The sequence below is a fragment of the Ovis canadensis genome, chromosome 4 (genome assembly GCF_042477335.2).
Source record: "Ovis canadensis isolate MfBH-ARS-UI-01 breed Bighorn chromosome 4, ARS-UI_OviCan_v2, whole genome shotgun sequence".
Lineage (NCBI taxonomy): Eukaryota > Metazoa > Chordata > Mammalia > Artiodactyla > Bovidae > Ovis > Ovis canadensis.
In genome coordinates, this window is record NC_091248.1 from 59,745,500 (window position 1) to 59,758,230 (window position 12,731).

General features: G+C 36.7%; 1 protein-coding gene across 1 annotated transcript in view; it reads right to left on the reverse strand.

The window, feature by feature from the left end:
• Window positions 1–12,731, reverse strand: part of RELN (reelin) — a 538,096-nt gene that overhangs the window by 248,384 nt on the left and 276,981 nt on the right. The window contains exon 8 of the mRNA XM_069587839.1: window positions 11,805–11,856. Within this exon, the coding sequence (XP_069443940.1) occupies window positions 11,805–11,856 (52 nt within the window). The remainder of the gene's footprint in view (window positions 1–11,804; window positions 11,857–12,731) is intronic.

A 12,731-nucleotide genomic window follows, 5' to 3' on the forward strand; every position in this document is an offset into this window, starting at 1 on the left:
TTCCTTTCTTCCTATTTCTTTTGGGTGGTTGCCATAAAAGTAAAAAAACTTAAAGAATAGCTTGATTTAGTATAAAATCAAAGCCACTTAAAAAATAGAAATATTCATCATTTATTCTATTAAGAATAAGAGTTAATATTAAAGTTATTACTCACTTTCTCAAAATAAGTTATATAGATTCACAATTACCTAAGGTAAGATAAACTTTAGGATCCAAATTACTGATTTAACTTACAGATTTCAGAAAGGTAACATGGTAAATACACCACGTAGTATGTAAGATCACCAGCAAGTCTGAGGTATTATCCTATAATTAAACATATTAATATTTCTGCACTTAAATATACAAAGATTCATATAAAGTAGTATAAGTAAAGATTATAAATAGCCTTAAATTACTTCAAGTCTTGCTGCCAAATGAATTCAGATCATGTGAGGCTTTGCCATCACATAAATGAAAAAAAAAAAAGTTCTGTGGTTTTTCTGAGTGTTTTTATACTATGGAATTACAGATTAGGGATTGTGAGCCAGTATCTCCTGTAGTCCTCTCTATATCTTTTTACTTTTATAGTAGAAGGATAAATCAATTGGTTTTATTCTCCCAAGACCTGGGTAGCTTTATTTTTATTTGGTTATGCCCTGCTCCACAAAGCCCAGGACTTTTAAAAGTAAATCAGAACAGAAACAATAGAAGGAGCTACTCCCTCTTGGGGGTTTGGTAGTGGTTGCCGGGAGCAGACTCTTTTCCTCAAAGCGCTGCCTGAAAAACAAGCTGCCTTTTTAAATGTGGCAAAGGGCCACAGAAGGAGAGAAGTGATCTTGCAGAATTTATGGATTGGGGAGAAGCACTGCCAGAAATCATGCCTCTAGATAGTGGAGCGGGGCCCATAAATATTGAGGCTTGAGGAGTGTCTGGACAGAACCCTGCTGAGAATTCTTGCAGCCCAAGTGCTGCTGCTGCTATTACTCAAAATTCAGACCTCAGAGACAAGCAGAGTCCTAGAGCTGCGTGTAAACAACAGCATTTGATACAGAAAGATCATAAAGTGATGAAATGGATGTAATCAGACTACTTAAACTCCCTGCTAGGACTGGAGCCAATCTTAGCAGAATCAACACATCCTTTCATCTTTTCAAGGTAGATAAATGGAGGAGAGGGGTATTAACTAGAGCTTGTAGTGAATGGAAAGAGAAAAACAAATGAATGGGGAACTTTTAGAAAAGCGTTTAAAAGTCAGACACTGTCACTTCCAGGGCATATTACGTTACTGTAGGCTAAGGCATTCAAGAAAGGGACTTGCCTCATTCTATAATGTGAAAAATGTGACAAGCAAGTTGAAGATATTGGTATAATAAGCAGTACTGGCAATTAGCACTTTTTTTTCTTTGCCAAGAGAAACTTGTTTGTTTTTTTTTTTTTTGGCTGCATGGCATGTGGGATCTTAGTTCCCCAACCAAGGATCTCCCTGAGGCAGAGATTGAACCTGTGCCCAGTGCATTGGAAGCATGGGGTCTTAACCACTGGACAATCAGGGAAGTCTTCCCTTAAGAGCGATTTTTAAGGATAGTACTATTTACTAGGGAGTAAACACTCACTGTATCCAAAAGAACCAAGAAATACAGTAAACGTTTATTTGCTACCTGGCAATTCTTCAGAGTAATTCTGCTGCAAGCAAGCCAATGGGCCATTATTATACAGATGAACAATATTTCGATATTTTCACAAACTTCTGCTCAAATATTTCATTAGAGGCAGCTGTGAATATTTATTTTCCAGGAACAACAATGATGTAGAACAATAATTACATTATACTTAGGTTTTTATTTCCTTAATTACTGAGTCTCCCAGAAAAATCCTAAGGGCATTACCTCTCCCAGCCCATGGCATCAAAACAATCTGCTTTAAGTAGACCAAAATCTTTGTACTATGGCCAGTCTTAGAAGTACTACCTGATGAATAGGACCTAAATTGTGACTCTTGGTTTTTTTTTTTTTTTTTTTTGTGACTCTTGGTTTTAAGCAGATAATGCTGTAATTTCCAGGATAGCCAGAACTATATACTTCTTAGTCTTCATGTTTCTTTTATTCCTCTCCGTGTAGAAAACCTAAACTATAAGATTATACGTACCTGTTCACGCTGTCTTATAATAATGTGGCACATCTATATAAGCCTGCTGCATTAGTTTATAAATGTTGTAAAAACTGTAATCAAGTTTGTCCTCTAGCAGTGAGTTAGCTTCTCACCTGATACCCTTTGAAGCAAGTTGTTTTTGTTGTTACCTTCCTGGACTGCAGGTATCCACAGAGTACTTGGATGCTGATCTTGGCTGATCACCAGTCTCCCCGGCTCCCCTGAGGCATTCTCACACTGTTGCCCCTATGTCGAATCCTGCCTACACTGCCTGCCAGGCAGTGCTGCTTCAGGCTCTGACAAAATACAGGCTCAGCTCGCCTGGCCTGTACCTGCACAGAGACAGCAGCTCATGCTTTGTTGAAGCTCACAGACCATAGCTAAAGGGGTGAGTACTAGGCAGGGAAGGGAAAAATGGTTACTGTATCGGATAATGCTTTGTGGCAGCCCAGGCTGGAAGCATCCTGGGGCTTCTCAGTTCCAAATGACAGGGATGGGAATTGTGACTGAAAGGATATTACTTTAATTAAGAATAGTTCCATTCTGTATGAAAGGAAATCCTCAAATTACTCTTGGATCTGTCAAGAGCAAGTAAATTCAATTTTGTTAAAATATGATGACCAAAGTTGACCAAAATCATTATTTTATCAGCAGAAATTGTCAAGTCAGAGAAATCAACATGTCCAAAATCTTCAGCTGCCCCAAAAGATCAATTAAGCATTATCTGAATATGAAAATCTACAATTTAAATCTATACCTTGGTTTTGCCCACCAAGAAATAACTTTTGGTGGAATTCACCATTTTTTCCACTAAAAAAAACCATATTTCAAGGACAGTGTTATAAAAAGAACCATTATATGAAAATAAATTTTCAATTTTAAGCAACTACTAAAAACTGATATTAAGGATTAAGAGAGGTCAAAGTACAGTAAAAACTTAAATATTCTACATCATGCTATACATATGCTAAAATATGTTTTAAAATAAAAAACTTTATTATAAAATGCAGAAAAAGAATCAGGTTTTAAAAGCAACTCTTCTTCCCCTTCTGTTTTATATTAATTTTTAAAATGAGGCTATTAGCAACAGGTTTTGTTTTGACTGACTTTATTAGGAAACAGACTATTTGACCTACAAGCCTTTCTCTTTGAATAAATGTGACAGTATGTGATTTATTGTACTTAATATTTTGCTCCTTAGTCACTTCCTTGGCTGAAATTCCCAAATCTCATTAGGTGACTTCTTTCAGTTTATGGCAGATGGACAATGACCACAGGATATAAAATGAACAGCTGTCCTCCTCCCCTTTGTACCTTTCTCTCTTTCAGCCCTATCCCCATTCCCTCACTTCCAAAATATTTGTATATTTTCCTTTTTCCTGCCACTCCTACAAGGGACCAATTCTCTCCTGATTTATGAAACACCATGTCATTTCCAGCCACTTTTGGGTGCTCACCCCTTTACAAATTCCCTCCCAAGTCCAACATAGAGGTTTCATCAGATCCTATGCTGGGAAAAACATAAGGAAGGGAAATGCAAAATGTGTCAGGCTTTGCCAGGTTCCCTGCCGAGCAGCCCTCTCTTCCTTGGGGTGGAGGCCTTAAACCAAGCCCTAGTGTTCAAGTCTGGCTCATTTTCTAGTAGGACTATATCCACCTTTGAGAGCAGGTGTTAAATAACATCCTTCTCCACCCCCAACAATCTGGGAACTCAGCATTACTACCCTTTTGTTGTTTGGGCTTTGACCTTGGTGACAAGGTCTTACAATGCCCTCTACCTCATCTCCCAGAAGCGTACCACCACTTTAACGTTCCCTGTGATGCTGATACTCCGGGGTGGTACTAGATGTGAGTAAAATTATGCCCTAAAAACAAGAGGACACTTGTACACTCCTTAGTCCTCAAGGATCATTTAAGCTAGAAAGGATGAAAGTGGATGTGCACAAATGGCCAGAGTATAAATCAATGCTGAGTGAAATAAGCATCACAAAATAAAATAGAGCAAGTGGGGATTCAGAGATTTCAGAGTGTGGTAATGAGATTTTTTCAAGGAGGAAAGACTATTTATTTAGTCTATACTAATGATCAATTTCTTCTCATCCTATTGTTCAATGTTTTATCCCTTCTAAAGAACAGGCCTCAATAAATATTAGTAAAAATATTTATGAATGAAATATTAATATTTATCTTTTAAGCCTCATCAAGATGAGTGACAATAAATTAAATATTTCAAAAGGGAAAGGGCATAGTATCTTTCAAACTATTTTAATTCAGGTAGAAAAAACTCTTCAGTTATTAGTTCTAATAATGCAGACATAATTAATCTCAATAATCTTTGCCAGAACATTATATTTAGTAGCATCTTATAATATTTCAGAATATTCCCTTTTATTACTTAAGATAGGGCTTAGGAACTTGGGGTGAGGTAGATATGAAAAATATATAAAGTTCATATAAACTGGTCTTTCCTGTTTTTTTTAATTTATTTTTTAATTGAAGGATAATTGCTTTACAGAATTTTGTTGTTTTCTGTCAAATCTCAACATGAATCAGCCATAGGTATACATATATCCCGGAGAAGGCAATGGCACCCCACTCCAGTATTCTTGCCTGGAAAATCCCATGGATGGAGGACTCTGGTAGGCTGCAGTCCATGGGGTTGCTAAGAGTCGTACACGACTGAGTGACATCACTTTCATTTTTCACTTTCATGCACTGGAGAAGAAAATGGCAACCCACTCCAGTGCTCTTGCCTGGAGAATCCCAGGGATGGCGGAGCCTGGTGGGCTGCCATCTATGGGGTCGCAGAGAGTCGGACACAACTGAAGCGACTTAGCAGCAGCAGCAGAAGCATACATATATCCCCTCCCTTTTGAACCTCCCTCTCATCTCCCTCCCCAACCCACATCTCTAGGTTGATACAGAGCCCCTGTTTCAGTTTCCTGAGCCATATAGCAAATTCCTGTTGGCTATCTATTTTATACATGGTAACGGAAGTGTTCATGTTACTCTTTCCATACATCTCACTCTCTCCTCCCCTTTCCCCATGTCCATAAGTCTATTCTCTATCTCTGTTTCTCCACTGCTGCTCTGTAAATAAATTCTTCAGTACCATTTTTCTAGATTCCATATATATGTGTTAGAATATGATATTTACCTTTCTCTTTCTGACTTACTTCACTCTGTATCATAGGTTCTAGGTTCATCCACCTGATTAGAACTGACTCAAATTTATTCCTTTTTATGGCTGAGTAATATTCCATTGTGTATATATGCACAACTTCTTTATTCATTCATCTGTCGGTGGACATCTAGGTTGCTTCCATGTTCTAGCTATTGTAAATAGTGCTGCAATGAACAATGGAATACATGTGTCTTTCAATTTTGGTTTCCTCAGGGTATATGCCTGGAAGTGGGATTGCTGGGTGACATGGTAGTTTTATTCCTAGTCTTTTAAGGAATCTCCATGCCATCTTCCATGGTGGCTGTATCAATTCACATTCTCTCCAACAGTGCAAGAATGTTCCTTTTTCTCCACACTCTCTCCAGCATTTATTGTTTGTAGACTTTTTGATGATGGCCATTCTGACTGGTGTGAGGTGATAACTCACTGTAGTTTTGATCTGCATTTCTCTAATAATGAGCAATGCTGAGCATCTTTTCATGTGTTTGTTAGCCATCTGTATGCCTTATCTAGAGAAATGTCTGTTAAGGTCTTTTTCCCACTTTTTGATTGAGTTGTTTGCTTTTCTGGTATTGAGTTGTATGAGCTGCTTGTATATTTTGGAAATTAATTTTTTGTCAATTGTTTCATTAGCTATTATTTTCTCCTATTCTGAGGGTTGTCTTTTCACCTTGCTTATACCTGACACGCCTCTTGAGAAACCTGTATGCAGGTCAGGAAGCAACAGTTAGAACTGGACTTGGAACAACAGACAGGTTCCAAATAGAAAAAAGAGTACATCAAGGCTGTATATTTGTCACTCTGCTTATGTAACATATGCAGAGTACATCATGAGAAATGCTGGGGTGGAAGAAGCACAAGTTGGAATCAAGACTGCCGGGAGAAATATCAATAACCTCAGATATGCAGATGACACCACCATTATGGCAGAAAGTGAAGAAGAACTAAAAAGTTTCTTGATGAAAGTGAAGTAGGAGAGTGAAAAAGTTGGTTTAAAGCTCAACATTCAGAAAATGAAGATCATGGCATCTCGTCCCATCACTTCATGGCAAGTAAATGGGGAAACAGTAGCTGACTTTATTTTTGGGGACTCCAAAATCACTGCAGATGGCGACAGCAGCCATGAAATTAGAAGACGCTTACTCCTTGGAAGAAAAGTTATGACCAACCTAGACAGCATATTAAAAAGCAGAGATATTACTTTGCCAACAAAGGTCCATCTAGTCAAGGCTATGGTTTTTCCAGTGGTCATGTATGGATGTGAGAGTTGGACTGTGAAGAAAGCTGAGTGCCAAAGAATTGATGCTTTTGAACTGTGGTGTTGGAGAAGACTCTTGAGAGTCCCTTGGACTGCAAGGAGATCCAGCCAGTCCATCCTAAAGGAGATCAGCCCTGGGTGTTCATTGGAAGGACTGATGCTAAAGCTGAAACTCCAGTACTTTGGCCACCTCATGCGAAGAGTTGACTCATTGGAAAAGACTCTGATGCTGGAAGAGATTGGGGGCAGGAGGAGAAGAGGACGACCCAGGATGAGATGGCTGGATGGCATCACCGACTCAAAGGACATGAGTTTGAGTGAACTCTGGGAGTTGGTGATGGACAGGGACGCCTGGCATGCTGCGATTCATGGGGTCTCAAAGAGTTGGACACAACTGAGCGACTGAACTGAAAGACATTTTCATACCTTAATCTGTAAATATAAAACATTCATGACATAGTGCCTTTACTTTGTTTAAGGTGATTAAAAACAAATGAAAAAGCAGTAAACACACACACATACACACAAACACCTGTGTGTGTGTGTGCATGCTAAGTCACTTCAGTTACGTCCAACTCTTTGCGACCCTATGGACTGTAGCCTGCCAGGCTCCTCTACCGATGGGATTCTTCAGGCAAGAATCCTGGAATGGGTTGCCATGCCCTCCTCCCAGGGATCTTCCCGATTCTGGGAACAAACCTGCAACTCTTGCCTTGTAGGTGGATTCTTTAGCACTGAGCCACCAGTGAAGCCCAAACACATATTTACAAAACTCCATTCCTTTAGGATATTCATAAATAAAACCAAAGAAAAAATGTATCAACTCTATGAATTATGAACAAATAAAAGATTCTAGCTAGCTCATTAATAACAAACTGATTAAACACATGGATATGTATTTTTTGTCTACTGGCTTCATTAAAAGCACAGTTTATTGGTGATTCTCTGTTTTCTTCTGGATTATCTTTTCCATTGATTGAGGTCCTCAGATCACCTCCCCCAAATCTCTTGATGTGAAATGTCTGTATCACATCAATTTAGCACTTGGTTACATAATGTTACAGATGTCTCTGTAATAGTCACTTGTCACTCAGGCAAGAAATATTTATGAGCACCTTCTAATTTTGAGTCCCTAGGGCTGAGAATAACAGGATGGACAAGACAGATACACTTCCCAAGCCAAAAAGTTCTTCATGATGTGTGTTTTTAAAATGCTTAACCTTCAATCCCCACTTAGCCAACAGATTCTATTAATTTGGGAAAAAGAGCTGGGCTAAATTCAACAAGTATATTCTTTGGCAAGCTCGTGTTGAGTAAATCAATGTAGATTTATATTAAGGAAGGGACAAATCCATTCTTAACACAACTGATCTTTCTTAAGAAAGATCACAGATATTAAAAATTAATTTCATTATATTTATTTATTGCTTAAGAGAGAAAGAGGTAAGTTTTCTGACCTCTACTGCCTATTTAAAACTCCCAGCTGATGAACATGAACACTCCAGATGGACAGAACTATATGCTACATTGCTCATAGCCTTCCTTAGCCAGTCTTCCTGCTCCAGGATAGAACTCAATTTCCCATTTTATGTCTTGCTTATGTCACTCTATCTCCTCAACTGGAAAAACTTCCTCCTTTCCAATGACTCATATTGTTCACTTTCAGGAACTCTCCTAAGAAGCCTTCCTGAATTGCTCTACTCTGCAGGACCTAACACCACAGGGACCTGTACACGTACATCTATGTTTACAACAATCTAGCAGTTCTCTAGAGGTTGCATGCTCCATATGCATCTAAAGCCTTCTACCATATCACTAAGCACTGTAAAATGTTGTTTTCTCATTTTTTTGTCTTTCCATAGTCAACTTTAACCCAGAAAAGCCTAAGGAGACAGCAAATACTCAGTGAAATTCTGTTAAATGAACAATGAATCCAAAGCACTACTAGCACTTCCCCTGGACCCAGGATCCTGCTTGGGAAAACAGAGTTTGGAGGAACCTGTAAAATAATGGTGTGCAAGGGCATCATCTCAAATTTTTCTTCCTGTCTCAGAGGAAATCTAAAGGAAATAGGTAAGTGCCCCTAAGGCTACAACCATAAATTCCACCAGTTGAATCTAATGAATCAAGTGAGGATTGTAGCAGATCAATGCCTAGCACAGAAATGGATATAAGATCTTTCACTGAAATGGAAAAATGAAAAGTTGTTCTAAGAATACTTTAGGACACCTTTCAAGACAATTTAGCTATTGATAACCCGGTAAATTTCAACTTCAGGACTGTGTTTTCAGCATGCTTTAACTTAAAAATTCATTTGGTGAAGATAGTCTGTAATCTGTGTGTGTGTGTGTGTGTGTGTGTGTGTGTGTGTGTGTGTGTGCATATTTAGAAAGATACACTGGCATAGCATTGGTGCTAATAATTGACATGGCAAGAGTTTATTAAGACATTCCTTAGTAATTAAAGACAAGGTACTTGGAACTCTCTTGGATAATGTTATGATGAAATTAAAAATGTTTACAAGAGCAATATAAAAATATCAAGGCAATAATTTATTCAGTTGTGGTTGTATAGCCACAATTTATTATTGAGGCCATAAATAATGACAGAATCCCCTAGAAAATGGTCTATATTATATCTGACTCATCACGATATACAATGAAAATTTAACATCCCAGAGGACTTCTTAAGAAGTGACTCTAAATCTGACTGACTATATTTAACCATACTATTAGAACATATTTCCAACTATAGAACATATTTGGAAAGTTTCACAAGACACAAATAAATATAAACGTTGAACTGTGCACATACTGTGTTTTTTATAACACACTTAATAAAAATTTTGAACAGGATATAAATGCAATGCTACTAGGCTGAGGTTGCTACTTTGGTATTTGGTCACTGTGGGGCTTGAAAAACTCAGGATGAATATATACAATTATGATGTATCTATAATTTCTGTGTGTGCCCCAGTCTAGTCTTCACACCATAAATACAAACAGAACAATAGTACTCCAAGTACTCATCATGAGATACACAAAATCATTTCAGAAAAGTTCTGTTTGTTATACCTATTTACCATACAACACCATACATCATACAGCTAATGGTTTGCCACTACACTGCTTCTCAGCCACCTTAATACTTAGTTCTCAAGAATTTTTATCCTCGAAATGCAGTAAGCAAATTCCCTGATGAAGTCACTAAGCAGTAAATTATAATTTATTTAACTAAATATTTTGTCTCATTCCCATACAATGACATGTTAAAATTTCACTTTTGATTCTAAACATACTAAAAAATACTAAAGTGTATCTTTTTAGTTACAAACTTGACATGCTTATCTATCTATCCATCTTTTCATAACTTCCTGATTCTGTTACTCTTCCAGTCTTCTAGCCTAGGATTCAAATCCATGCTTTCTTTTTATAATACAAGCAGCACTCTGGCCTGCTGGGCTATAACCCTCTGACTTGTGGAGAAATCAATGATTCTTGCCAAGTTACATTTTCTGGGTCTAGTCTCAAGCCTTTGGGTATGGTGCTTGTTCTGGGCTTCGGGACTCAGGCACCAAACTCTTTATTCTCTGATAAACATTCCTTTCTCAGCTACTGAAAGGTGAGGAAATGAATCTATGCTGGCTCAAAAGCATACTCCTTACTATTTACAAAAAAAGATCTTTTTTCCCTTGAAGGGGGGATAATTCAATCAGTGCTAGATCTCTGCTACCTTGAATAAAGTTTAAATATAGTAGAATTGTGAGCATATATTTTAAAAGAAGATTCTCTTGTGTTCTTTAAATGCTTAAAGATAATATCTGAAATTAATATATTATTATTAATAAATGCTCAGACTATTGGTAAATAAAAAAATCTAGCTTATATTTTGTAATAGTAGTATAATGAATTTAAAAACATTTGTTCTGGTTAAGAATCTCTAAGTTACACTAGCCTATCATGCTACAATTGAAAAAAATCCTGTTTTTGCAGCACTACAACTTCAAAAAAATGAGCTCTTTTTTCTGACTATAGAAGTATTATATGCTCATTATAGAAAATTTATTATACACTTGCTAATAGATCAAAAAAACCTTCCTACCAAAAACCTTATTATTTTATTTTTTTTTGTTAATGCTTTCCCTATGACCATATAAGGACTTCTGAGTAGTTAGTAAATTGTTGGAGGTAATGCTATCAATGTGAGAAGAGAAGAGTCCAAATTGTACATAAGCAGGTTCACATTATAGCTAACAGAAACTGAAAGGGTGCAACCCGAGGGAAAAATGACAACTACATGACTTAAAGAGAATTGCTCTTAGGAAATCAACTACAGTGGGCTGCAAGAGCACTGTTCTGCAATTAGGACTAGAAGTATAGTGAGAGAAACAGTTCTTTCGCTAGTAGTGCATCCCCAAAGATATGACAGTGAAGATGGTCGAAAGTGGAGGGTGCTATCTCAGAGGCATGGCTGTCAGCAGTCCTCATGTCATGGGGAGAGGCCAGGAGGTGTCCATGTTATAAAACCAAGACCAAAAATTAGCCCCCATCTAGAAGGCAATATCTTTATCTACTTAGAATGTTCCCTTTGGAAACATAAATGTTATTTATTAATATAAAACTTTGAAAATTCAAATGGAAAATAATATAATAGATAGCAAAACTATACATACTTGTCTAAAAGATAACCTTATTTTATTGAATGCTTTGTGTAGAAATTTTTAGCCCAAATACAAAGCACCTAAAAGAAATATTGTTAGATACAGTCATTTTTAAATTATTGGTATGTGAATTAATTAAATATAGATTACTTATATCATAACATGAAGCCTAAATTGGTTTCTCTCAGCCACAAATAATCTTTTTTTACTACCATTCAGTAAGAATGCAGGAAATTTAACAGATTTCAATCTTAATCTGAGAAAAACATTATTAGTAAGGTCATTCTGTGTAATATAATATTCCAATACACTCAAAATCCACATGTAACTACCTTTAAAATGTTTTGGATTACCTGGATTGTTTTTACATACCACTCACTGCCAGAGAGAAACGAAAACAGCATTTAAAATTTTTTAAATTTCACTTAAAAAATGTTTTAAATTATTTACTGCAGTGTTAAGACTTACTCTTTTCTAAATCTAAAAGCATTTGGCACCATAATCCTGCTGGAACACAATGATCAAAACAAACATTTCCAAGTTAAATTGCTTAATTGCTAACAACACTTACCAATGGAAAACTGAAGGACAGAAGCTGTTGTTGTATTAAGGCCTGTGGTAATCTAGAAAAAGGAATATACCAAAATCAGACAAGATAGAGAGCAGGAGAAAGAGGGAAAGGATTCAGAAGAAGAGAGAGGGGAAAATTAAGAGGATGGAAAGGAGCCATAAACAAAGGTTATATTTATCCAGTGATTAGCTTGTTTCTGTCAATAAGTTTTGTGTTTCTCTGGGAGAGCCTCACTTAGGCACTCCTAGTACATTTCTCAGGGTCTTGTTTAAAACTCTTCTTAGTGTAATTTACCAGGCACTTAACACAGCCCCCTCTACTCACTGCACCCTTCTCTCATTCCTCATCAGTAGGCCTGGGGCCCATAAAAATGTCATTAAAATTGACCAAATAAAAACTGGGACCAAAATTAAAACATATGAGAAGAGTAGGAATATTTTGAAAAGTAAATAAAATTACAACAGGTAAAAGATGCAGAATTTCTTTGGAGGATGATAAAAATGTTCTAAAATTGATTGTGGTAATGGCTGTGTAATTTTGTGATTAAGGTGAAAATCTTGAATTGTATACTTTAAATGAATGAATTGTAGAGTATGAGGATTATTTTTCAATAAAACTGTTACCCCCTCCCCCAAATAAATTATAGGAGTAGAAATACTCTTCTAACACATTGCTATTACTTTCCTTTAGTTTCATGAGAAAGCATGCCTAAATAACTTTCCCCTTTCTGGAAAAGGAATGGTACCTTATTTAATTTTAAATAAATTAAAATTTAAAAAAATATTATTTTTTTTTCATTCATTCATTCTATGGAGCAATTACTTTGACCCATACCAGCTCAAGTATGGTGAGAAATAAGGTTCTCATTTTCTTTCTTTTTTCTTTTGGTTCTCATTTTCAGTGACTCTTGTTGGGTTTCTGATCCCA